The 26,294-nt window shown below is 48.4% G+C and overlaps 1 protein-coding gene across 2 annotated transcripts; it reads right to left on the reverse strand.

Moving 5' to 3' along the window:
* On the reverse strand, positions 1 to 26,249 carry EXOSC7 (exosome component 7). 2 transcript variants are annotated; one of them, XM_036333115.1, is made up of 8 exons: positions 26,162 to 26,249; positions 16,671 to 16,772; positions 16,272 to 16,366; positions 9,444 to 9,609; positions 6,631 to 6,701; positions 3,218 to 3,341; positions 1,613 to 1,768; positions 1 to 237 (listed from the first exon to the last, which is right to left on the reverse strand). In XM_036333115.1, the coding sequence occupies exons 1-8, from the start codon at positions 26,216 to 26,218 to the stop codon at positions 133 to 135; spliced, it is 876 nt and encodes a 291-aa protein (XP_036189008.1). In that variant the 5' UTR covers positions 26,219 to 26,249; the 3' UTR covers positions 1 to 132. The 2 variants fall into 2 exon arrangements, with proteins under 2 accessions (XP_036189008.1, XP_036189009.1); XM_036333116.1 differs by lacking the exon at positions 1,613 to 1,768.
* Between the last annotated feature and the right edge of the window lie 45 nt (positions 26,250 to 26,294).

Below are 26,294 nucleotides of genomic sequence, written 5' to 3' on the forward strand. Positions count from 1 at the left end.
GACCAGAAAATAAACTTTAATTTTACACGTACAAATGCTGCTTTAAATTCATAATTAGGAAAAATATATACAAACTTCGACTTAAACAAAAAAAGTGGAAACCAGCTCCGGAGTGGGGGGCTGATGTGCAGCTCACCCCAGGAATCCAACCTTCTGTCTCTTGGGCCCCAGGCTCTCCTCCTTGTGCAGGATGCTGTGCAGCGAGGTGTGCAGCACCTTGCCCACGCGCTTGCTGGTCTGCGGGGCGAAGAGGGGAGAGAGCATGCGTGAGGCAGGCACGCTGACCCGGAGAAGCCCCTCTGCCAGCCTGCGGTTCCAGCCCCATACACACTTCATCTGCCTTCCGGGCCTTTGTGCAATTAAATAATTAATCAATACAAAACAAACTCCAAACCTCAACAGTATAATAGCTCCTTCTGAGAAAATCTCCATCCCAATAGAGAGAAAAAAAGACACCACCCCCCAGGCAGCAAGCAGCAAAGGCTGCCTCGGCCATTAGCTCACGCTCAGCATTCCTGCTGCCATCACAACAGCAGCGAAATTGTCAACCAAGTCTGGACGTGGTCCCCACCAAGTCCCACGGTCCTGGAGTAAGAAGGCACAGAGACCCCAGGGCGTGCAGTGTGTCTGATGAAGAAGATTGTGCGGAGGACTCGTCCTAACAAGCAGTTTCTAATGTACCTGCCAGCAGATCTCTAAGCAGAACCCTTCAGACGAGACCAAAGTCAACACCTGGATAGGGTCTTTGGTGTCTCCGACACTACATACACTGCCCATTTGTGCTTTCAAGTAAGATAATAAAAGGAGAAAACAGACACCAAGGGCTCAGAGTCTCCCGTGAAAAGCCACTGTTTCTAGGAATGAAGGAAGCGTTACATGGCAACCTTGCCTGAGAAATGACCTATGGGCACGTGTTATGATGTGATCCAGTGGCTGCTTGAACAAAAACCACCTGCGCCGGCTAACTGCGTTCCTGGCAGGTCAGTCGGTCAGTGTTAAAGTCCTCAAAGACTTGTAAAAAGTTGAGGTGGACTGGGAGGGTGAGCAGGACCAGGGCCCTGTGGCTCTGGGCCAGTGAGGAGACAAACACGTCACCCAATGAGCACAGAGCAGCTGGAAAGAGCCCTAATGGTGCTGCAGAGGGTGGAGGAGACCCGAGGGAGCAATCCACCCCTCAGGCTGCCAGGAGGACTTCCCCACTCCCACCCCTCTCCCCTTGAAACAGTTCTAAACCCGGAGGAAAGGGGAGACGGCCACCCTTCAGCCCCTCGCTCCACCTTTGCTGCCTCCAATTCCCTCATCAAATCACAAAAGCTTGGGATTTTGGAGTCATAAGTTCACATTATCAGTTCAACACTCTTCTTTAGAAACGTGAACGTGGGATCAGGGAGGGGAAGATAAGCAGCTGTTACCAGCGGGTTCCTTACCTCCCCCCACCTCCCCCCACCCGCCCGGCTAAGTCAGCAGACATCCAGCTCGCACCAGCTGTCCTCCAAGCTCCAAGTCTGGGTCAGGGGTGTAAATGGGAGAATCCGGTGGTGCTGCCGAGGTGGCAGGAAGCAGCAGGCACTCCCAGCCAGGCCCAGCACCTGCCTCAGAACCGGAACCTCACCTCCATCATCTCGAAGATGCTCTCTGGGTCCAGGCTGCCCTTCCCCACTTTCCTCATACACGTCACGACGCCCTGGCTGGTCACGGACACCAGCACGCTGGCCAAGGAGCAGGCCTCCTCCTGCAGAGTCGCGTCCACCACGTGCCGATAGCCAATCTGCAGGCAGGCGGCAGAGCACACGTGGGTGACACAGCCCTGATCCCCGCCCGACCACTCCCGGAAGTACACCCAGACCAGCAAAGAGCCTGCACTGCCCATTCAGGATAGAGATTTTTAGATTCTGATCACGTGAAAAATATCTGAAGCAATGTTCAACCAACGTATTGCCGGCCGCGGTGTGAGCCGTGTAGCAGAAGCATGAAATGGAAATATGGGGGTGCGGGGGATAGAACTAGAATTCAGTGACCATCCAAGTCAGAGGCCACCAAGTGTTTCTGACAGCGGGGCACAGGGAGAAATTCACATGGGCGGCCACATGGATGTTTCCCTGTGACAAAGATGAGAGCAAGAGAGGACATGCTAAGGGACACGCTCAAGAATGAGTCAGGCCCTAGCCAGTTTGGTTCCGTGGACAGAAGGTCGGCCTGTGGACTGAAGGTCCCAGATTCAACTCCGGTCAAGGGTACATGCCCGGGCTACGGAGGCAGCTGATCAATGATTCTCTCTCATCATTGATGTTTCTCTCTCTCTCTCTCCCTTCCTCTGAAATCAATAAAAATATATTTAAAAAAATAAAATCAATAAAAACATATTTTAAAAAAAGAGTCTGGTGCAGGTGACTTGAGTCAGTCCCAACACTTTACCACACTCAGGTTTATGAAGTGATTTTTGTGGAATTAAACCCAACCCATTTGGCCTTATTTTGTAATTTTTTTTTTTAATATATTTTATTGATTTTTCACAGAGAGGAAGGGAGAGAGATAGAAAGTTAGAAACATCGATGAGAGAGAAACATCGATCAGCTGCCTCCTGCACATCTCCCACTGGGGATGTGCCCGCAACCCAGGTACATGCCCTTGACTGGAATCGAACCCGGGACCTTTCAGTCCGCAGGCCGACGCTCTATCCACTGATCATTTGGCCTTATTTTGAAACAATGAATCCTGCGTGGAATCAGGGACAGCTCAGCCAATACAGGCCTCTGTGCACATCAGCATCAGCCAGATGTTGGCTTCACAGGCCTCTGTGCTCATGTAGAAACCACACCAGGACCTGCTGCAACCCCCTCATTTGGCAGATGTGGACACTGGGGCCCCCAGAGAGGATAGTACTCGCCTTTCAACCACCTATTACTGTCAACCAGCCTGGACCACACAGAGAAAATGAAAGGAAACAGGCCTACAGGGTGTCTTGGTGAAATGCCTGGTATAGAAGGAGCTTAACAAACTGGCTGCTCTCTGAACCCACTCATTTGCTCCCAGCATTCCGCCACCTCTTCTCATTAAGAAGAAAAGAAAGACTGCTCATGGCAGTGATCTCTACTATAACCAGCTACTGGATTCGGGGCAAAGCTCCCTCTAGAGTTTGTGAAACTATAACTTTTCAACTTACTAAGTAACCTTAACGGGTGGGGGGGTTGAAAAAGACCCAGAGGGAAGCTCATACTTTGCACAGGGTGACGATGCAGGGGACGTTCTCCACACTTAGCCGGATGCAGTCATAAGGGTCATCAGACAGTTCAATGTCCTTCGACCCCTCTTCATCCTCCAGGACACGAACTCTTGGTATCCTGGAAGCAGAAGCACAATTAAAATCCTCACTTCCTGAAAGATAATTTATTTTTCTTGAGATTGAGAACAGGAGTTGGAATCCCTGAATCTCATGCTAGGCCTGTACTCCCCATCGTTCCTGTCAAAAGCACACAGGCGACACTGCAGTGCAGTGAGAAAGGAGGTTTTTTGTTTTGTTTTTTAAATATATCTTATTGGTTTTTTACAGAGAGGAAGGGAGAGGGATAGAGAGAAACATCAATGAGAGAGAAACATTGATCAGCTGCCTCCTGCACACCTCCTACTGGGCATGTGCCCGCAACCAAGGTACATGCCCTTCACTGGGATTGAACCTGGGACCCTTCGGTCCACAGGCCAACGCTCTATCCACTGAGCCAAACCAGTTAGGGCGAGAAAGAAGGTTTATTTAAAAAATAATGCTTGACCAATCCCATGTCCAGAATGAATTGTGATCCCTACCTCACACCAAAGGAACTGCGGATGTAAAGGTGAAAGATAAAACAATAATGCTTTCAGAAGAAAAACTACAAACATTTTAATGACCCTGGAGTGGACAAAGATTTCATAAACAGGACACAAAGTGCCTATCATAAAGGGAAAATATGATAGATTCAACTATGTTATAATTAAAACACATACACATACTAGTACATATAATATATATTAAGATTATGAACTTTGTTCATCAAAAGACATCATTTACCAGTAGAAATTAAAAGATAATGTAGAGTGGAAAAAAACATCTGCAAATGTGCATGTGTGTATGTATAAACTGACATGTTCCATAAAGAATTCCTACTAAATATGAGACAGACAACCCAATTGAAAAATGGGCAAAATACCTGATCAGAGACTTCATAAAAGAGGTTCCAGCTTGAAGTTTTATGTTAAAAAATAAACGTGAGTGCGTGGGCACACATGGTTCAGTCGAAGGGCTAAAGAATACCATCGAGGGACTGGCCTCTCCCCTTCTAAAGGCCCTGACTGTACAAAAGGTCTCTCCACATGCCAGGGGGTCCAGTGTTTGTAGGGTCCCCATTCCTTTCTTGTTCTGAGGATGAGACTGTGGCTATGCCCACGACAGGTGTCCTCCCAGCCTGAGCAGCTGGGGTTACCATCCTGCTCACAGTCTGCCTGACACCTCCCCCCGCGCCCAACAGCCTCGGCTGGTTCTACTCTTTTTGCCCTGGTGCCCATGGAAACCAGCTGGCAGATGGGGAGTAATTTTTTAGGCTGGAGGTGCAACAGATGGCAGCTTCCTTTCTTCTCCAATGGAGCCAAGCCAGGCTGCTGCTGCTGGCAGCTGCTACTCGAGCCCCACAGTGGCCACCAGTGCCAGACCCTCGACTGTCTCGGCCGAGAGTTAGCGGCACAGCTCTGCATGAGGGCCCCACAATTTCTGACCTAAATTTATTTAACTTTGTTTTTGTTTTGTTTTAAATTATGCAGGTAGTCTAAATTCATCAAAGAAAAACTCTAAAACAGAGATAAATGTTAAATCATCCATAATATGAGCACTGGAAAGTTGTCACAATGACAATTTTGGGACATATAGATATTTCCAGACATATTAAATATAAGAATTAGCAAAAGTAAAATAAAACAAGACAAAGCAAAAACAGGATGACAGGACTGTGTTTAGTGGCTGCTTTTCCATATTAACAAAACTGTACATAGGTTTCTGTGTCGATTTTAATGCCCATGTTGGGACATTGCTTTCAATTTCTCACCACTACAAAGCTGCAATGAACATTTCTCAGATATCTCTGCTCACTTATCCAATCACTTCCATAGGCTATTTCCCTAGAAGCTTCGAATCCTCATTCCCTAATACCCCAGAATCCCATTACCATAATGTAAGCCCTCTGTGGAATGAACACCTCACCCACATGTTTATTTTATTTTATTTTTTAAATATATTTTATTGATTTTTTTACAGAGAAGAAGGGAGAGGGATAGAGAGTTAGAAACATCCATGAGAGAGAAACATTGATCAGCTGCCTCTTGCACACCCCCTACTGGGGATGTGCCCGCAACCAAGGTACATGCCCTTGACCGGAATCGAACCTGGGACCCTTCAGTCCATAGGCTGACGCTCTATCCACTGAGCCAAACCAGTTAGGGCCCACATGTTTATTTTCAAATGCTGCAAACTTTCCTCAAAGAACCTGGTGCATTGAGTGGGAGAAATGCTACATAATCAAACAGCCTGTGGGAATGTCAACTCCAAAAGCTTAGTGCCTCGTCCCTTGCTACGCACGCAGCCTGTCAGGGAAGCTGAACCTGCTTTTAACAAAAACCAAAGAATAGGTTGCTACCCTGCTTTTAGAACAGCGGTTCTCAACCTGTGGGTCGCGACCCCTTTGGGGGTTGAACGATCCTTTCACAGGGGTCATCTAAGACCATCGGAAAACACATATATAATTACATATTGTTTTTGTGATTAATCACTATGCTTTAATTATGTTCAATTTGTGACAATAAAAATACATCCTGCATATCAGATATTTACATTATGATTCATAACAGTAGCAACATTACAGTTACGAAGTAGCAACGAAAATAATTTTATGGTTGGGGATCACCACAACATGAGGAACTGTATTAAAGGGTTGCGGCATTAGGAAGGTTGAGAACTATTGTTTTAGAACATGCGTGTGTCCAGTGAAGGGCTCCGTGAGCACCTGCTGTGTCAGGCACTGTTCATGGTGCTGGGGGGATAGCAGACCAAACGGACAAACTGCCCACATCGAGCTTTGTCCAGTAACAGTATTTGGATAGTTGATCTGGAGTTGGTTTCTTTCTTTTTTTAAAATATGTTCTTATTGATTTGAGAGAGGAAGAGAGGAGAGAGGAGAGAGAGAGAGAGAAACATCAATGATTGGCTGCCTCCTATACGCCCCCCTACTGGGGATCGAGCCTGTAATCCAGGCATGTGCCCTGACTGGGAATCGAACCAGCGTCCTCTTGGTTCATGGGTCGATGTACAACCACTGAGCAACATCAGCTGGGCCAGTAGTTGGTTTCAATTTTTTTGCTTCTCTGTAGTTTTCTAATACTTTTCTACATGGTACATGCTTACTTATGAAAATAACAATACAAAAAATACAGAAATAGATGCACAGATTTAGTTTTAATTGATGAAATCTCTGTTTTCTGGAGCTTGACATTACATATCATTGTTAATGCTAACCCCTCGTTATCTTCACCTATGAGCTGCAGTAGAAATTTCCTCAGTATCCGCCTGGGTTTTGCACCGGCCCCGGGGATGTTTCTCGGAAGACTCACCTTGTATTGAACAGAGCCGCCTTTACAGCAATGGAGATGGCATCAAACAAATTTCCACCACATTCCAGCAGCTAGGGGAGACAGGGTGAGCGGGGAAGAAAAGCAAGTGTCACATCTTACTTAAGTATTATCCAATGAAAGGATACTGGCTCCTAGGGATGGTGACCACTGATGCCCTGAAGAGCTCCCAATCGCACCACACACGCTGCTCTCATCATTGCTAACGTATGTCCGGCTTCCAAACAAGTTAAAAACAATGACCACTGATGCCTCACCTGCTACCAGGTTCACATTCATTAGTGTGGTTACCTACTGCCTGTCATTATCAACATTCACCTGACGCTCAAACAGGTAACACTCCATGCTTTACATTTAACATAATAAAAACAAAGGTTTTTCATACCATTTTTGCCCATGAGCAAAAGTGCTGACTGCACTAATGTGAGCTCATGCAGTAGGAAAGCTTACAGAACACTCTTTTATTTATTTTTAATATGTATTTTTTACTGATTTCAGAGAGGAAGGGAGAGGAAGAGAGAGATAGAAACATCAATGATGAGAAGCATTGATTGGCTGCCTCCTGTATGCCCCCTACTGGGGATCAAGCCTGCAACCCAACCCGGGCATGTGCCCTTGAGCAGAATTGAACCTGGGACCTTTCAGTCCATAGGCCAACGCTCTATCCACTGAGCCAAACCAGCTAGGGCTAGAGCACATTCTTAAGTGGTAGGTGAGACACCTTCTGCCCTCATTTAAAAGATGCCTTGGCCCGAGTTTATGGAATAAACTGGGCTACAGCAAGGAAGAAGGAAGAGGAAGTCCCGTGTAGAAGGAAAGTCGTGTAGTCCCATGGTTTTATTCAGTCTGTCTCCTCTCCTCTGAACTGTGAGCTCCCGAGGGCTAGACCCTGCGGGTTTGCTCATTCCTTTACTCTCAGAGTCCAGCAGAAGGGATGCCAGGCAGAAGCAGCCTGGAGATTATGTGGGAGAGACAGGGAGGCCCTGTGCCTGGGCCTTCCACCATGCCCAGTGCAAGTCTTTGATTCCCACCTGAAGCTTTCTGAGCAAACTTCACCTGGAGACCCACCTTTCCTGTATAATTACTGCTTATTAAAATATGACCCCCCAGTTTATGTGACCACCTGGCTAGTGACTCAGCTCATTGGTCTAGCAGCTGGACTAACTCTTCCCCACTCTGGCTCAGAGTTGACTGCTACACAGCAAAGAGCTGTAGCAAGACTCTGCATCAGAATGTCTGCATCTGACTCCTGTCCTCCCCAGGTGGCTGCATGACCATGGGCAGCACTCAACCTCTCTGTGCCTCGGAGGGTAAAAATCCCAGCTACCTCACAGAGCTGTTATAAAGGTTGAGTGAGTTAGTATTGGTACAGCCCTTAGAAGTGTGCCTAGCACACAGTAGGTGTTAGCTAAGTGCATTTATGAAGACTATTTGGGGGGGTGGAGGATAGACACAGGGTGCAACTGCGAAGTCCACCTCCCTGGGCAGCTCTGAAGCCTGCCTCTTATCCGTAGGACGGCCAGCGGCCGGTTCCCGCCTCCTCAAAACCAGGACCTGGAAAAGCACCTGTATGGTGGGAGGAATCACACTACGGGGCACATCTTATTGGAAACGAGTAAAAGCAAATGGACTTGTAATTGTATTACTTTTACCCATTAGCACCAGCATCCAGAACAGCGCTAACCTGCTGGTCCACTATTAATTATCTTTCAGCCATGTTCCAGCCGTCATCGAATTACAAGTGCCCAGAAAGCCCTGCCCTGTTTCACACGGGGCCAGCACTGGAGACAGCAGGCTGTTCCTCCTCAGAAGGTCGCCCACAAGATCAGATCCACAAGATCTGCTGTGCCCTCAGGTTCATTCAAGTACCTGTTTGGTCAATAGCCTAGCCTTGTGTCCTCAAGCTGACGTGGAAGATGCGGTCACTCATCTCAAGGTTCATGACATTTAATAAAAACAAAATAGACCCATCAAGAGTCTGTACATGAACAAGCAACTGGCAAAATTAAACGAATTATAGCTCTAAGAGAAGTTACTGCCAACTGCCAAAAACTGGGCAGCAGAGTATCTGGAGGGAGAACACCAGGAAGGAAATGAGGGGTGGCTAGAAAGACTCCTGCAGGAGCTGAGTATGGAGGAGGGAGGAGGGAGGAGGCAAGGTCTCAGGGGCTGCACCTGGGAAGCAAGGGCCTCAGAGCAGGTGGGCTACGGGGTGTTTCCAAGGGAAGATGGGTCAATGAGGTCAAGAGCAGACACCGGCACCTTTGGGCCCAACCCCTGGCTTGGAGGCCTAGTACCACTATCCTCAAGCTGAGACCTCTTGGGCTAGTTACTTTACCTCTCTGTGTCTTAGTTCCCTCACTTGTACATGGGGAAAAGAATCGTGCCCACTTGCAAAACATTTGTAAGGGTTACATGAAAATGCATGTAAACAGCACATCATTCCATGCAGAATGTGCCAGCTGGTCTAAATTCTGCCCCTCGACCCTGTCTGGCACCATCTAGAGAGCATCTCTTACTTTTTCTTCCCTGACGATCTCTGTGGATAATTTTAGGTGCTACCATGATATGACTGCTTGTAACTTTATTGTAGGACGGCATCATGTGTAGGCTACTTTACATATATTACTATACGTGTAACATTTAATTTTTTTTAAAGGAACTATTACAGGAGACTCATCTTCCCCTAACTAATCTCACCCTGGGAGTCGGAAGTACCCACTTGGAGAGGGAAAAAGCACTGGGAGGAAAGTAGGCCAACTGGTCTCCAGCTGGCACAGCAACAGGATCCTTACCAGCACGTCCACGTAGAGAACCCAGCAGTGCTCCCGAGGACTAATGCAGAGGGACTGCAGGTCCACGCTGCTCTTGTTGCTGAATATCCGGTAGAGGGTGTTGGCAATCTCTGTGCCAAGTTCATCACCTCCCCGACCTTCAAATTCAGGGGTAGCATTGGCTGAGCTGCGCAGAAGGGAACAGAAGAGCTGGTGAGTCTTTTCAAACGCAAAGAGCAAAGGGCCAAAGCTTTACTCCAGTTGCCCTACGGAATGATGGAGAGTCACTGAAATGAGGAAGGGATGGCATCTGCCACTATTCCAGCCTCCGGACAGACACACACACTGAGCCAGACCAGCACCCGGCCCTGGACTTGTCAGTGTGCGTGATGGGAGTTCCCCCTGACTTCTAACAGAAGACATCTTTATCCAAGGGAAACAAGAGAGCAATGGCAAAGTTTTGAACCTCGGCCAGTAATAATTAACTCTCTTATCTTGAAAGTATAACAAATACCTTCTCGGGCAGGCCGAGGAAGCCGGAAGCCCAGAGAATCAAACAGTCTGGCTTACAGAGGGGTTACATTATATACACCATCCCTAGTTTTCACAGCTTTAGCATGCACGATGTATTCTCAAAACAAAAGCCACAACGTCAAGTACAATAACCTTCCTGGAATTTCTTTTCTGTTTTGTGTGTTAATCCTCACCCGAGAATATTTTTTTCCATTGTTTTTTAGAAAGAGTGGAAAGGGTGGGGGGGCGGGGGGAGAGAAATATTGATATGAGAGAGACACAGCAATTGGTTGCCTCCCACATGCATCCTAACCAGGCCAGGGATCGAACCTGTAACCCAAGCACGTGCCCTAGACCGAGAATCCAACCCTCAACTCTTTGGTTCGCAGGCTGACACTCTAACCATTGAGTAACACTGGCTAGAGCTGGAATCTTTCAGAAGATACGTAAGATAGTATGCCAGAGCTATGTCATGAGCTCTAGGTTATCACTGTACTGAACAGGAGATGAAATAAGACAGACAGACAGCTGGCAGATTAAATATTAGGTTATCTCTTTTACTTTATTTGCTATTTTTCAAAGAGAAAATCTTTCTCATTCAGGCCTCTTGAATTTTGCACCCAATTACCTCAACACAGGTTGCTATAATTTTAGCCTCCAGTGTTTGAGTTAGATTAATAAAGTTTATCCCTTCAAAAAAAATCAACAAAGAATGAAGACACATTGACATTTGCCACCCTAAGCACTAGACAAGTGTTTAACAGGAAACTGTGGAGGGTTTTGGCTTAATGAAAACAAACCCTTAATACATCAGTGAGGTAAGTAAACATTCCAGTGACCACTTCACTTAATGAGTAGGGCCCCGGGGGGGGGGGGGGGCAGTTGTTTCAGTCTGGTTTCCACAAAATCTCGTGCGACCCGTGTTCCCCGGCCCGTCTGTGCATCCACACCTCCACTGGAAGGCACCCAGCCAGATGCCAGGCACTGCAGACCCAGAGACCGCGCAAGGAGAAGGCCACCCGAAGTCGGAATTCCAATGAAGTCTGGGGGCAGTTTCATTGATAGGGGAGGGAGCAAGCAGCAGGAGTGCGGGTCAGGGAGGGCCTCAATCAGTGTTGAGGGTTAGAGGAGACCTCAAACCTAAAGATAAGTACAAATTGGTCAGGCCACAGGCAGGCAGGGTGTGGGTGCGTGCGTGTGCATGTGTGTGTGTGCGTGTGTGCGTGTGTGTATGTGTGTAATGTCCCCTCTGTCTACTCCATTCTAATATAGGCATAAAAATGAACCCTAAAATGACCAGTGTGTGCTGTTGTATAAAACTCTGCCTCTCTAATCAGACAGTCCTCCCTGACCACTACCAGCCCGCAGAACCCCAATTTAAAATCCCTGAGAAACTTCACTGCTGCCATAGCAACCTCGCTGGTCTCTCCCTGCCTCTGCTGGACTCAGGCACTGAGCCATGAAAAAAAGCTCATTTGTGGCGAAATAATCAAGTCACCAGGGACCAAGTTTATTTTGCACAGCCAGCAAAACACAATCTGTTCCTAATTCAAACACTAAGCAATCAATATTGAGTCCCATCTTTTAAGTGTTTAAAACACATCTACATAGATCTCTGTGTAGACAAATCCAGTCCGAGATGCTTACACTTCAAATGGTTTCCTTTCCCTGATTACAGTGGGTCATATCCTCCTGGGTATGACTGGTTACCCAGGGAGGAGGCAGTGACTCCTCCACGGCCCTGAGGGGTGGTTTACAGAACTTCCAGGTCCAACTGGCTAAATGAATCCACCTACAAAACCATGCCCCATTGTGGGTTTTTTTGGCACTGGGCTAATTTAAAGTGAAATTTTTCCCATTTTTAAAGTGTTGGTTTTGTGGGGTTTTTTTTTCCTTTTCTTAAACATATCCTTTCAGCATAGCTGGTAGACAGGCAGAAAAGAAAGCTTCGAGGCGGAAGAGACCTTAGGAAGCTCCTGCATCTGGATGGTGCCCTGGCCATGGAGTGATTCTGGGGAAGAGGCTGGGGAGAAGGAAACTGCTCAGGGTGGGGATGGGGTGTAGTGCTTTGGGTACAATGAGAAGGGCCAGAGACCCTATATTCTGACAAAGGATGAAGAGAAGAGATGCAGCAGAAAAATGAGGGTCCCTCCTCACCACTAGGGGCGCCCACAGCACAAGGACCCTTTCTGATAGAGCGGGTCAGAAACGCAGACCTGGCAAAGCCTTAGAGGCCATCTCCAGAGGACCACAAACCAAACGCCTACAAGCATCTGAACAAAGAGCCACATGTATAATTAACAGGGAGTGATGGTGACTGGCAAACTCTCAGGCCCTGTCATCTTTAATAAAAGCCTCCATTAGTGAAACAAAAATCTTGCAGGTGGGTTGTGGCCTCAGATGGTCAGATGCTCTCGCTTTACAAGGAAGGAAACTTAACAACTTTTTTGGAATGTTCACCACGTGCTAGACAGCATTCTGAGCACTTTAGATGTATTAACGCATTGAATTCTCACAAGCCTAGAGGTTGGCACTGTTATTGACCCCATTTTAGAGGCAATAAAACCGAGTCACAGAAAGGTTGTGTAATTCGCCCAAGGTCACACACCCAGTGACTGGGGAGCTAAGATTCTACACCCAGGCAGCCTGGCCTTGTCTGCTGGGCTTCACTGGACTCTCCCTGAATGTGCTACTTGGCACGTCTGGCTTGTGGCCTAACATCGGTCAGGTTAGCCTCCCTTCGGCCTGCCTTATGCCTCAAAGTAATGAATGGGTACTCTGGTCTTGGGAACTACTACTAGGGCACAAATGCTGGAGTCCTAAACAAAAAGCTTCTCTATCAAGTACAAAGTTTAAAGAGAGAGCAACACAGGCTGGCAATCCTAGCCCCCTGCTCATAGGCATCATAATACATTCTTTCAGGGGGAGAGTATACACTAAGGTGTTTGGTTTTTTTTAGCATAAAACCAAGTACTTTTATTTTTATAGTTACCCAAACCAATTCAGATCCTTCATAAAGAACCAGCCCTCCAGGGCTGTTGGGAAATCGCTTACTGAGCTGGATAAACTAATAAAAATCTTGGGAACGCTGCCCCTCCCAGTTCTCCACCCCTCCTGACTCATCACCTCTACTCCGCTCCTCTGCTCAGCACTTCTCTCCTGGTTTAAGTGGGGTAGGCTGAGATCAAGGCCACAGCTACCTGCAATGGGACTCAGACACTAGGCCTATTGTTGCTTCCCTCACAACTGACCTCGCCTGTGAATGTGGAGGCTGACAGCCAGGCCCGGCCCGGCCTGTGGCAGCCGGGTGATTTAGTGGGTACCGGGCCAAGGCTGACTCAGGACACCTCCACAGTCATCTAACTCCCAGGCAGGTCCTGAGCCTCTGACTCACGTGCTCATCTCTGAGCCTACCGAAGCGTCCCAGTAAATGGGTTGGGCATAGCAGCACATTCGGAGCTTGTCACCTAAACCCTTGTTTGAAGTCCCTGGGAGAGTTATCTCATCAATTTCAAAGTACAGCTAGCCTCGAATGGCTTCTGCAGGTTCTGCTCTGCCTGGCCCCACATCTGGCCCTTCAGCCAAGAACAGTGTCCCCTTTGGGCAGCACTAAGCAGGTAAGGAATAGATCAAGTGGGTCCACCCACCAATTCAGGGCACAAAACTTGTGGTTCAACACTAGTGTAAAGCACAAGTGATCACCCTGAAAAGTAAGTCCCAAAGGCAAGTGACAAGTGCCTGGAATACTGAAATGCCTATGAATGAAACGTGAGCTCCTCAATCATTAAACACTGAACACTCTCTGAGAGGCTAAACCAGCCCCTATCAACAGGGTGGTCGGACAGCTGAGAAGCGGCTTGATGGATTGCCACCTAATGGTAACCCAGAGTGACAGTTCATTCAATTCGTACCTTTCTCTAGGCTTTAGATGGAAACCATCTTTTCCTAAAGTCTCCAAGTTCTTATTTAAAATGGCCTATTTTCAGGCGACATCTAACAAAGACCTGAGCAGGAAATGAGAAGGTCTGGTCGGCTCCGGGTCCAGTGAGAGTGCTGCCAGGCTTCCCTGGCGCAGAGCTTGCAACCCAGCTCTTGCTCCACTGTCATGCGATCAGGGTCAGAGCAGCGGTGGGAGGAAGTGTCCTCTACCCCAGGTGCCTGCATTCCAAGTACACAAACTGAAGTGGAATGAGTTAGCAGAAAAGCACTTCGTCTTCCGAGACCCCTCTGGTTCTGGGAACTTAATAATTAAAACCTGGAAGCAGCTGGTAAGTACTTGTCAAACTGGGCTCAGCCGGGCAGGAAAGGACCCTTCCCGCTGGATAAGAATTCAGTTTCAGCCTTGAGCCTCCGGCAGAGGCCCCATCCCCGGGGCCTGGGGAAGAGGAGGACAGCACCCCTATTTCTGGGCACTATTTCCTGGATCAGAATGAAGGGATTTGTCTGTTATGCAATTTAGAGTTGCTCCCTGCAGACCCAAATAGGTTCTGAGAGAAGTGCAGCCAGTGGCGCTTGGTAATCTCTCCCTTCTCCGTAGGAAAACGGGTTTTATGAATCTCTCATGGTACTTCTACCTGCCGGGCTGATCGCACTAACGGAGCCTCTTAAAGATCTACAGTGTGCCACCTGAGACTATCAATCTTGAGAAAGAGATCCAGAGATTGGGAACTGGAGCTTCTAGGCCTGTTGGGGTTCTCCTGAGATTTACAAAGGGGGAAAGAGGCCAGCAGGCAGCCACTCAGCCAAGACAGACGCTCAGTCCTAGAAGCCAGGTCTTGGGAAAGGCAGCTCAAAGGCTTCTCTCAACCTAGAGCCACCCTCCCTTTAAAGCTGGGACAAGAAAGGGACGAAGGCAGCAGGCAAATGTTAAGTCACCTTCAGACACAGAGCCACCATGGAAGTTCTGGGACTTCTAAGCACAACACCCCTCCGAAGCCGGGCTCCACAGGCTGCATGAAGTAGAAAGAGCAAAGACTCAGAGTCGGACAGAACCAGGCAAGTGACCCCCAGGAAGATCACGCACCCGCTCTGAACTCATGTTCCTCATGAACAGTTTGTGAGAGGTGGACTTCTGTTTGGACGTGAAGACGGGAAGACTATAACTTCCTATACAAATGGGGGTTAGCACCTGCGCAGAAAAGCGTTCTGGCTCACAGTGTTCCCAGGAATCTGTGTCCACTGGTGTAGACTGTTTCTGCAAAAATATGGTTCACGCTCAACACTTGCTTGCTTTCTAGGAGCCTGGTATTGTGGTGTATGTTAAGCAGCGGGTGCTTACATGACCCGCAGCCAAAACTATCTTGGGTGCTGAGTCTCTAATGGATTTTCTTTCAGAATCATCTTGGGCACACATGTTGCTGCATTCTGTTGCTGTCATAAATCTTAGTCGTGAGTACAATTATATGCTAGTCCTTCCAGCAAGTCTCTAAATGTGGGGTCGTCTTGGGGACCCAACACAGTGTCAGTAATATATACCTGCACCTAACATGAGCCAATAGCCATACCCACCCAAGAAGGCCTGTGTCATCACCTCACTAGAAGTGAGGTTACAGACAGAAGACGAGACTGGGTCAGCAACCCGATAAAACGCCCCAACCCCTAGAAGAAGGAGGTCACCAGAGGGAGAGAAATGTCACTTATGGAAAGCCCACTGGGAGCCAGTGGTCATCCTAGGTGCTCTATCTTCATGATCTCATTTCCTTATCATCACAACAGTATTATCACCCCCATTTTTTGGATTAAGAAACATAGGCACAGAGAGACTGAGTAACCAGCCTGAGGTCACACAGTGAGAAGAAGCCAGCATCAGGCTGGCTGACGGCTGCAGAGACTGCGGAGTCTGCTCTTCCCAGCACCCACTGCCTGTCTCGCTGCCACAACCTCGGCCTGTCAGGCTGCTTGGCTGGCCCTAGTCCTTGCTCTGCCAAGCAAGTCATGAGAAGTTTTCTGGAAAGCTAGAGCAGAGAGGGAAACAGGGCATTTTAGACCAAATGATCCTTATCATCTGCGTTTGATATTTTTCAAATCACCCATCATCTCATGTGACTCTCATAACCACCACAAGCTGGGCAGCCTGGCAGACACCCTCCTTTCAGACAGGGAAAATGAAGCCCAGCGAGGGCCAGGTGGCCAGGGCAAGGGCAGAACTTGACCCAACGTCTCCTTCCAATATCCCAGGGCCTGGCACCTAAGAGGAACTCAGTAAATACCTGCTGGCTGGATGAATGACAATTCAAGACCAAATAAAAGTGGATTAACAGGGAAACAGAGGTTCATCCTCTGAATCTTCATCTTTCAAACTGTTTTTCTTTAAAAAAACATCTGCATAGTACTGACCAGTCAACAAAGAACTCCAAGTAACCTTCATTTGGCTTCTCCAGCTTCGGCGTCCCCATCTCCGCTTTCACTCCCACCAGGATGTCCGTGTGACCCTGCAGACATATGCAAGAAGGGCCCTCACTCTGGGCAGGCAGCCAGGCACCCGACCACCTCCCTCCTCTCCCAGACGTACACCCCTGGGACTCTCATAAGAGCAGTGCTGGGGTTGGAAAGTGACCCTTTGAGAAGATGAGGAGTCCTTCAGATCTAGAGAGCCCCCCGCCCAGAGTGTGGCTTGGGTCCTGGATTTTCCCCTAAAATCTGTGTGGCAAAAGCCTGGAGGGGCCTGCGGCTGGTCCCGTAGGTCCTCCCCATTCCTCCAGCGAGGCATGGGTGGACCGTGGCCACAGCACTCACCAGCTGGACCCTGGCAGACCCACTGGTGTTGGACACCACGTCGGTTTCCACTTCGACACATCGGTAGTCCTCACATCCACGGCCATCCACGCGGAGGTCTTCCTACGTGCAACAACCACAATCCGCAGGCTGTGATCCCAAACCAACAACAGACTGCTGAGGCAATTCACCCCTTTTCATTCCCCTAGAGCAGTGGTTCTCAACCTTCCTAATGCAGCGACCCTTTAATACAGTTCCTCATGTTGTGGTGTCCCCCAACCATAAAATTATTTTCATTGCTACTTCATAACTGTAATGCTGCTACTGTTATGAATCGTAATGTAAATATCTGACATGCAGGATGTATTTTCATTGTTACAAATTGAACATAATTAAAGCATAGTGATTAATCACAAAAACAATATGTAATTACTGGAGGCCAGGTGCACGAATTTGTGCACGGGTGGGGTCCCTTGGCTTGGCCAGAGATCAGGGTTGATCAGGGCTGTCTTGCCCAGTCTTGGGGGAGGGACTGCAGGTTGGCTGGCCAGCAGGAGGGACCACAGGAGGTTGGCTGTGGGAGCACACTGACCACCAGGGGGCAGCTCCTGCATTAAGCGTCTGCCCCCTGGTGGTCAGTACACGTAATAGCAATTGGTCGACCAGTTGTTTGGTTGACCAGTCATAACGGTCACTTAGGCTTTTATGTATATAGACATATGTGTTTTCCAATGGTCTTAGGCAACCCCTGTGAAAGGGTTGTTCGACCCCCAAAGGGGTCGCGACCCACAGGTTGAGAACCGTGGCCCTGGAGAAATGTGCAGTACATCTTCCTTTCTTAGTGAATCGGCCAAGCCTGCCAACCCTGATGCTGAAGATGGGTTTCAGAGTGGGCCAGGTAGTGCTTGTCCCTTATCTTCTTTACTTCTTCAATCACTTACTTTGTCAGTGTTAGCTCACAGATGTCTTTTATAGCTATAATCCAATACTTTCATTATTCATCTTGTAGCTCCAGATTTGCCCCCTGGGAGCTCCTTTGGGTGGGTTCCTGCGTTCTTTCAACATGCCTCCAATCTTTTTTGAGCACTTCTTTATTTTCCAACAACATAAGACGTCCCAGGCTCTTGTATTTTCCCTGCCCCTGCCCCGGAATCAGCCCTTTCTCCAAGGAGTGCTGGTTACTTTTATTGGAGAAAAACCAGGATCTGAGTGCTAAGTCGGTTCGTTGCTGCAGGGGTATCACTGCTTCTAGAGCTTCCCAGCAGACAGAGCTAGAAAACATATGTATGTACACTAACCCATGCCCACACAAACACACACACCTGTAGTTATTTCTGTCTATCCACATATCTATTAAAAAGCCACGTTCTCACACTGATAATTGTTTCTAACCTTCCTCCTGTCCTAGATGTAACTTCTCTCTCAGACAGGGAGAAACCTGGCTTTCATGATCTACAATGCATTTAGGCAGGGGTCCTCAAACTTTTTAAACAGGGGGCCAGTTCACTGTCCCTCAGACCGTTGGAGGGTCGGACTATAGTTTAAAAAAAAAACTATGAACAAATTCCTATGCACACAGCGGCAGCAAAAACGCGGATAAATGTTTTCGGCGGGCAGCATGTGGCCCGCGGGCCGTAGTTTGAGGACCCCTGCATTTAGGTATTTGTTAAATCTTAGTATACACATAGTTTCAGAACTGCTAACCCATACCCCTGTGAGAAACAAATGTTCTAACAGAGAACAGTATTATACAGAGTTCTTTTTCTCAAAACACTGTTTTCCAATTGTCTTCCCCCATCCTTCCATGCAGCCCTGTTACTCATTTGTAGCAGTCTGTGTTCCAGTCTGGGTCCCCCACATCCTGGTTACTTTTAATTACTTATTTACTTTTTGGGTATGTGGACTATCACCATGGCTCTGGGAGTCAAAGCCATCAGAAAAGGTGTGCTCAGAGAAATGTCACTCCTGGCACATCCCATTCCTCCCTTTCCCACCACACCAGGCAGGTAACCAATCTCTTTTGTTCCCAGGCCATCTTTTCTGTGTTTCCTTTGCACAAATGAGCTGATACATGAATATTCTAAATATCCCCTTCTTACATAGGGTGGCCTACTACTGATACTTTTTTTCTTTTTAACATTTTATTTATTTTTAAAATATATTTTTATTGATTTGAGAGGAAGGGAGAAGGAGATAGAAACATCAATGACGAGAGAGAATCACTGATCAGCTGCCTCCTGCACACCCCCTACTGGGGATCGAGCCCACAACCCGTGCATATGCCTTTGACCAGAATCGAACCCGGGACCCTTCAGACCATAGGCAGACGCTCTATCCACTGAGCAAACCAGCTAGGGTTAACACTTTTCAAATGCAGGAAATCATTCCCTGTCAGCTCATAGAGATCTTCCTCCTTTGTAAACACTGAAAGCAGTTTATTTTTTTTTCCCAGAGAAGGAATCTTTAGAATCAGATTCTCAAAGAGGTTAATGCTCCTCCAAACACTAACAAATACAGTCCTGAAGCGTGCTGTCAGAAGCTTATCTTTAAACTACAGTGGGGCCTTGACTTACGAGTGTCCCGACTCACGAGTTTTTCGAGATACGAGCCGTCTCTCGGCCGATTTTTTGCTTTGAGTTGTGAGCTAAAATTCGGGTTACGAGCCAGCTTCAGATACCCCACTGCTAGTTGGCGCAGCGAATGTCACAGTGAACGCCACAACATCAGCCCAGCATCACGTGTCTCACTCCGTTCACTTTTTGATTTGACATACAAATAATTTGAGTTACGAGCTCCATCACGGAACGAATTAAACTCATAAGTCAAGGCCCCACTGTACCTGGCTAACTGCACGTGACTTTTTTTTATCTTGAGCAATTAAAATATAAACAGGTAAAACACTGCGTGCTCCCACCACACAGAACCAACTACTTCCATCGGTCACGTGTGTTTCAGGTTGTTTTTTTTACTCTCTCAACTCCTGCAAGCCCTTCCACTTCCTACAGTCCCCTCGCTGAAGGCAATCGGTATCTTAGTCTGGGGAGAAGTGGACTTAAAAAGTAACAGGATTTCAAGTCTGGGAGAATGAGCCTCTGGGAAGAACTCAAAACTATGTAACTGTCTCTTCACCACCCGCCACCGAACACAAAGCTTTCTAGGTCAATCTCTGACTCCCGTTTGCCACATCCCCACGATGTGCCGGGCTAGGAAAGCGAAAACCTGGCCCAGAAACATCACTCACAAGGGATCCTTCACAGGCGGCAGGCCTGGACCAGTGTGAGCAATCACAGGAGCATCAGTCACGGGTTCCAGGCCTGGTCCAGCCATTAACTAGCTGCTTGACCTCTAGGAAGGACAAGTCCCTCCCCCTATAGACTAGTTTCCTCATTTACAAAAGAAGACGTGGAAGTAAATGGCCTCAGAGGTGCTTCTCTAATTCTACAGATCTATACACCAAAATAGCCACAATTATTTGTAAAAACTAATAGTAACTATTTTGTTTTAATCCTCACCCGAGGATTTTCCCATTGATTTTCAGAGAGCGTGGAAGAGAGAGGGAAGGACAGAGAGAAGCATCGATGTGAGAGAAACACATCAATTGGTTGCCTCTCGTGGGAGCCCCGACCAGGGCCTGGGCGGGGGAGGAACCTACAACCAAGGTACGTGTTCTTGACCAGAATTGAACCCGGGACCCTTCGGTCCACAGGCTGACGCTCTATCCACTGAGCCAAACTGGCTAGGGCCATAGTAACTACTATTTAATGTGCATTTACCATATATGAGATAATGCTCTAGAAACACTCCACAGTTAACACATTGAATCCATTATGCAAACAGAAAAATGGTTGAAAGATGCTAAATGGCTGGCCCGGGGTCTCACAGCCAGTAAGTAGCACTTCAATTCCAAGCCAGAGCTCTTCACCGCCACTCCACACCACCACCTGCACTCTAAAGGGTCTCTTCACGGTGCAACAGGACCCCACAGGCCTCCCTCACAGGATGGACTGGCTGGCTATACCGGTTGGTCTTGATGATGGTGATAACGGCTCTGAAAGCAAGGAGACCTCAAGCCTAGAGGGCTTCCAACCACTGCCTTAAAACACCACTCACTCTGGGGAGATCTAGCCACACCCCTTTGTAGTAACAACCCACATACTTGTTCCAGGATGGGGTGGGAAGTGGGGTGCTGGTGGTGGTAAAAAACTTGGGCCTGGCCAGATCTTGCCTTTGCAGCCTTCGAATCACATCTGCCCCAGGGAAATGCTCAGTGGTAAAGGTTCAAGTGACAAGAGGCAAACAAAAAGCTACCAATTTTCCTTTCAAAGGCTACATCAACCTCAAATTTATTTTCATAGAAAAAAGCACTCAAAAGAATAGATCAAACCAAAAACACCAAACAAACTAGTCCACGAGTCACTGCACTTAGGGCAACTTTTTAAAAAAAAAAAAAAGTCCAGTTTTCCTCCTAACAGACAGGAAATCACCCAAACCTGCGCGGCCTGGCTCATGGCCCGACACCCCACCACGATCTTTATTCACCTGCCGTCCTCGGGAGCAGGGGAACGCATCCATGTGGGAACACGTGAGAACAGGGGCTGCCCTGGAGTGAGGCTTCACGTGAAAACCAATAGAGACGTCAACAAATGATGGGCCGCACCTTGGGGAGCCCTGTCCTTCTCAGCAAGGGACAACACGCCTTTTCAGGCACAGGGCTTCTGGGTGCTGGGATGGTCCGGGGCCTTTCAGGCGGCTACCTATGTGATCATGACCTGCCGGTCGGGTGTGGTGTGGAGTCACCTCCAACCTGTATTTAATTCTCTGCTGTCACAGACCAGCTTTGTGACCTTGCGCACGTTCCTCAAGAGCTCTGAGCCTGTCTCTTCACCTAGAAAGCAGGACTAACCCTGACCTTACAGAGTTACAGGAGAATCTGAAAACCCTAAATCATTTACGGGGACCTTTCAGCACAGTCTAGCACAGTGATGGCCAACCTATGACACGCGTGTCAGAGGTGACCCGCGAACTCATTTTTTTGGTTGATTTTTCTTTGTTAAATGGCATTTAAATATATAAAATAAATATCAAAAATATAAGTCATTGTTTTACTATGGTTGCAAATATCAAAAAATTTCTATATGTGACACGGCACCAGAGTTAAGTTAGGGTTTTTCAAAATGCTGGCACGCCGAGCTCAAGAGGTTCGCTATCACTGGTCTAGCACATGGCAGTCCATCAGCAGTTCCCTTCTCCTACTTCTGGGGGAAGGTATCCGCTCACCGAATCCTCAAAACCCTGAAGAGGGGTGTCAGATAAGGATATTGAGTTGAGGCACCACAATCTCCTGTTTGTGACCAAGTGGAAGGACATGTGACTCAGCCCAGAGCTGCTTTACCCAGGTCACCCAGTCCTGTTTCTCCTTAATAGAAGCCGACAAGCCAGCTCTACTCATCCAACACACTTGGGAAGGTTTCAGACTCCAGAGGTCCCCTGAGGTGATAGTGCCCCGAATGACCTTGCTTTGACTTGTCCAATACCTCAGACCTTGCTAGAGAACCAAGACTAGGACGCCTCCCCTATTAGAATACAATGCACTTAGGAAAGGGACTTTGACTGGGCCAGCGTTGCAGGCCCTGGCCCAAGACACAGTGGGCAAAACTAGATATTGATCTTATTTTTTCCCCTTTATTGATTAAGGTATTACAAACGTGTCCCTATCCAAGCCTGCTGAGCAGCCCCCCACCATCCTCTGAAAGGACGTGATTCCCTTCACCGTGCAGGGTGCCCGGGCGCAGCCTTTTTGTGCCATGGGTCTGTAAGAAATGGCACAGGGCTCAGAATCAATCAGTGCCCTGCATGGCCGCCTGAGCAGCTGAGTTCTGACTGCTCAGTCTCACAGCTGAAGATCAGGCCCTGTTCTCCCTCTTCTGTGCTGCAACCCCCATCCCCCCAAAAAACCACAATGCTTCCAGTTAAAGCTGGATCACAGAAAAGAAACTGAAACTATCAGCTGAGCTACACTTTCTTTCAACGGCCGAGAAAAATTCAAAGAAATGGCTTTGGCAGGACCCCAAGAGGCATGCTTCTTGGTGGGGCTAATCATCGGCCGTGGCCTGCTCTGAGCCTCTGATATAATATGTACCCAAAAAAGTGGGACATCTCGGCCTCCAAAGGCTGAGAGGGGACTTAACAGAAATCAATCAAATCATATGTTAAAATATTGATTTATCAACCTTTCCATTTGCCCTGCCCCACCTCCTCAGATCCATTCTCCATCCTTCCCGTCCTAATCCGTGCTCCAGGTTGACTCCCTCAAAACTGCATCACCTGGACTCCCTTCGCTGCTTTCTGGTTGAGTTTGGCCAATGGAAGTCATCAAAGGAAAACAGAGTCTCCCCCCGCCCCCACCCCACCCCACACACACCTGGGCCCACACTGTGACTGCTTGCATCTACCCGGAGCTGTGGCAGCTCTTCCTCCGTGGTCCCAGCTATCACTGGTATCTGGTAACACTATTTCCTTCTTGGGCCCCTTTGACCTAGAGGTGTTTGCTATGTCCCATGGTCACTGGTCTTTGGGCTCTTCAACATCTCTTGTTGGGTCCCTGAAATACACCCACATTGTCATAAAAGTCTCCTGAATTATCCGAATTAAACTCCATTTTCTGCCAGAGCCTAAAATGATTCATCTTCCTGTCCACAAATTGCTTGCTCGCTCTCTCTCAAGTGTGCCTCGTCCCGCAGTGGCCATGTCTGAGCCTAATGATTCTGTCCAGCAACGAGTCTGGAACTGAACTAGAAAGGTTGGTTTCTTATAGAGGGAACTGTAACCCCAGCAGCTGGGAGGTAACCAGTCTTTCTACCACAAGGCCTGAGAAACAGAAAGCCAGTACAAAGACTGTAAGGGAACTCAGAGATGCAATATGGCTCTAGCAGCAAAGGCATCTGGGAAATGTTGGGCTCTTAACTCTTTGTAGCCTCAGGCTTGGCTTGACTACCCAGAAAACTGGAATGCTGCCCAAAGGTAAAGGTCATGCCCCCAGGAAGGAGGTTAAAGAATGTATACAGTGTGATAACTGCCTGATGTTACCTTCAAAATACTTTTTTTTTTCCCCTGGGGGTCTACATGACTACCCACCATCTGGTTTTACTATTAACCCTCTATAAAACACGAGGCCCTGTCCTGGGTGGGGGTGGATTTATTCCTGGCCGGCCACCACTGGGAGCAGCTACTTTGCCGCGTAAGTTTCTCCTACTAAAAGCTCTTATGAATTTGAGTAAGGCTACAAGCCAGATCTTCAGAATCCATCCTGAATTTAGACTTGTGGGGCTTCCGTCAAACAGAGAGAACACAGCAAAAGCATGAAAAACAGCAGAGACAAACAAGGGAGGGCCTGAAGATCCAACTGCCCTCGCATTCTTGGAGAAACACCGCCTTCTCACAGATAGACTTTCCTTCTTGAGCCACCTTGTTGGTTAACGTAACTATCAACTGAATCCTCAACACACACTCTGAGGTTACTTTCAACTGCTTCTAACTACCACCAAACCAAGATGAAATATCCGGGGGAAGAGTAACAGAATCAAAGGCCGAGGGCAAGGCATGCCAGAAGCTGAAACTAACCAAATAGGACCCAAGGCAAAAAAGAAAACACAAAACGATTAGGTCTTCAGAGGCAAGAACAGGATTCCTGCTGGGCGTTGCTTAAGGCGCACGGCTGGCACTCAGTAACCAACTGCCAAACGTTTAGGTGATGTCAGAGCTGAGTCAGTGAGATCTGTGGTGGGCTCGCTCACCTACAGTATACATGCACAACAAACTGTGTAAATTCTGTTTTGCTCCTCCATAAATACAGAATTCCACTTTGCTGCTCCATAAGCAGACCAAACTTGTGGCAAATGTTGACAATCCTTACGAAGAGGTTTACTCGGTCAGTTCAGTCTGCATGGCTCTGTGACACAATCGTGGCCTTAATATGTCCATGGTACTGGTGAGAGAGAAGTTTAATTTAAAAAAAACTGAAAATTCTGTCCAACTCATCTCCTTTTAAGGACTCCCTTACTCCATCAACGTTACCAAGTACCTACCTATCAAGTGCAGGACACTGGGCTAGGCCTTAAAGGTATCATACGTACAAGAGAATTATTACCTTCCAAGATCCATGATGAGGCAGTGGCGGAGCCTCTGAGACCCCTAGGATCAAGCTTCTGGCCACCTCTGCAACCCGATCTTCCACCAATTACCTCCCGTGATCGGACTCACCATCCTTTCCTTTCGGAAGGCTCAAGCTTACTTAATTCTTGGCTGCGCTGAGAACTCGGCTCAAATGCTATTTATTTCCTTAGGAAGCCTCCCCTGATTGACTTCCCAGGCGAGGCAGGTCCTTTTTTCCCTCACGGCACGTGGTACAATTTACATATAAATGCACAAATTGACCAGTAATTTGTTTTTTCCCTTCTGGCATGGGTGTTATATAAGGGCAGGCCACTTCCTATCCTCCAGTCTAGCTCAGTTCTAGGTGGAATGAATGAAATGCCGAGTCCAGGAGATACACAGAAGGGACACTCAGCATGGATTTAGGAGAGCAATCCCATCTCCCTGGGGAAGGCTTCAGGGCGCTACAGCCCCCAATATCCCTTAGTTCTTTCGACTCCCACTAACTATAGCATCCCCTTGATATATACCTTATATTCCATCGCCTTTATTGTATATTCATCTTTGAAATCATAAAGGAATCAAAAGACTGAGGTTAAAGGAACGCCGGGAGAGCTGAAATGAACCACACTGAACCAAAAGTGGAAAGTAAAATACAAAATGGTTAGGTCTAGACAGGATTCTGGCTTGGATTTGGGGAGACGGCTCTAATCCGGGGAGGTTACAGACTAGAAGGGCACGCTCGGCTTCCCCTGCCAGCTCAGGACCGGGCCCAGCATTCTCCCGCTCTGGCTCCGGCGGGGTCAAAACCGGGGACGGCAGGGCGACCGCCGAGGAGCTCAGCGTAGTGCTAGCTGCCTCTAGGGATCTCACCTCCCCAGTGGCACCTGGGAAACTGCAAATACTGTGCTCCCGGCGGGGCAGCCGCTTTTCAAACACCTTCCCCTTTATCTGTAGGTCGACTTATATTTTGAAAGCGCTTTCGCCTCCGGTGCCTTCTTCCTCCCCGTGACTCCCGTCCGCTAGGGGAGGAAAGCGGACCCGAAGCCCACGCCCGCAGGAGAGCCACTCGCGCCGGCGGGCGAGGCGGCCGGAGCGGCGCTCCCTCGCGAAAGCCTCGGGGCTTGGCCTCCGGCTCCCCGCCGGGCTCGGCACCTTGCAGACCCGAAGGCGGCAAGTATGCATTCAGCCCTCCATGGACGTTCGCCGCCCGCTTCTCAACATCCCGCGTCGCCGGCTTAAGGCTGTTGAACCAGAAGGGAAACCCAGACCCGCCCATCCGCCCGGGCGAACCGAGGGCCGGCGCCACCCGCAGGGCCAGGGGCACCGGGGGCCGCCGCCCGCGCCGCCGCGGCAGCTACCTGGACGCCGTGCACGATGTACACCTTCTCCGCCTCGCTCAGCGACACGGACGCCATGCTGCCCCGAGCCCTTACGTCATCAGCCCGCGCCGACCGCGCCCCCGCTCGCGTCATCAACCTGCGCGGCTGCCGC

The sequence above is a fragment of the Myotis myotis genome, unplaced genomic scaffold (genome assembly GCF_014108235.1).
Source record: "Myotis myotis isolate mMyoMyo1 unplaced genomic scaffold, mMyoMyo1.p scaffold_m19_p_13, whole genome shotgun sequence".
Taxonomy (NCBI): domain Eukaryota; kingdom Metazoa; phylum Chordata; class Mammalia; order Chiroptera; family Vespertilionidae; genus Myotis; species Myotis myotis.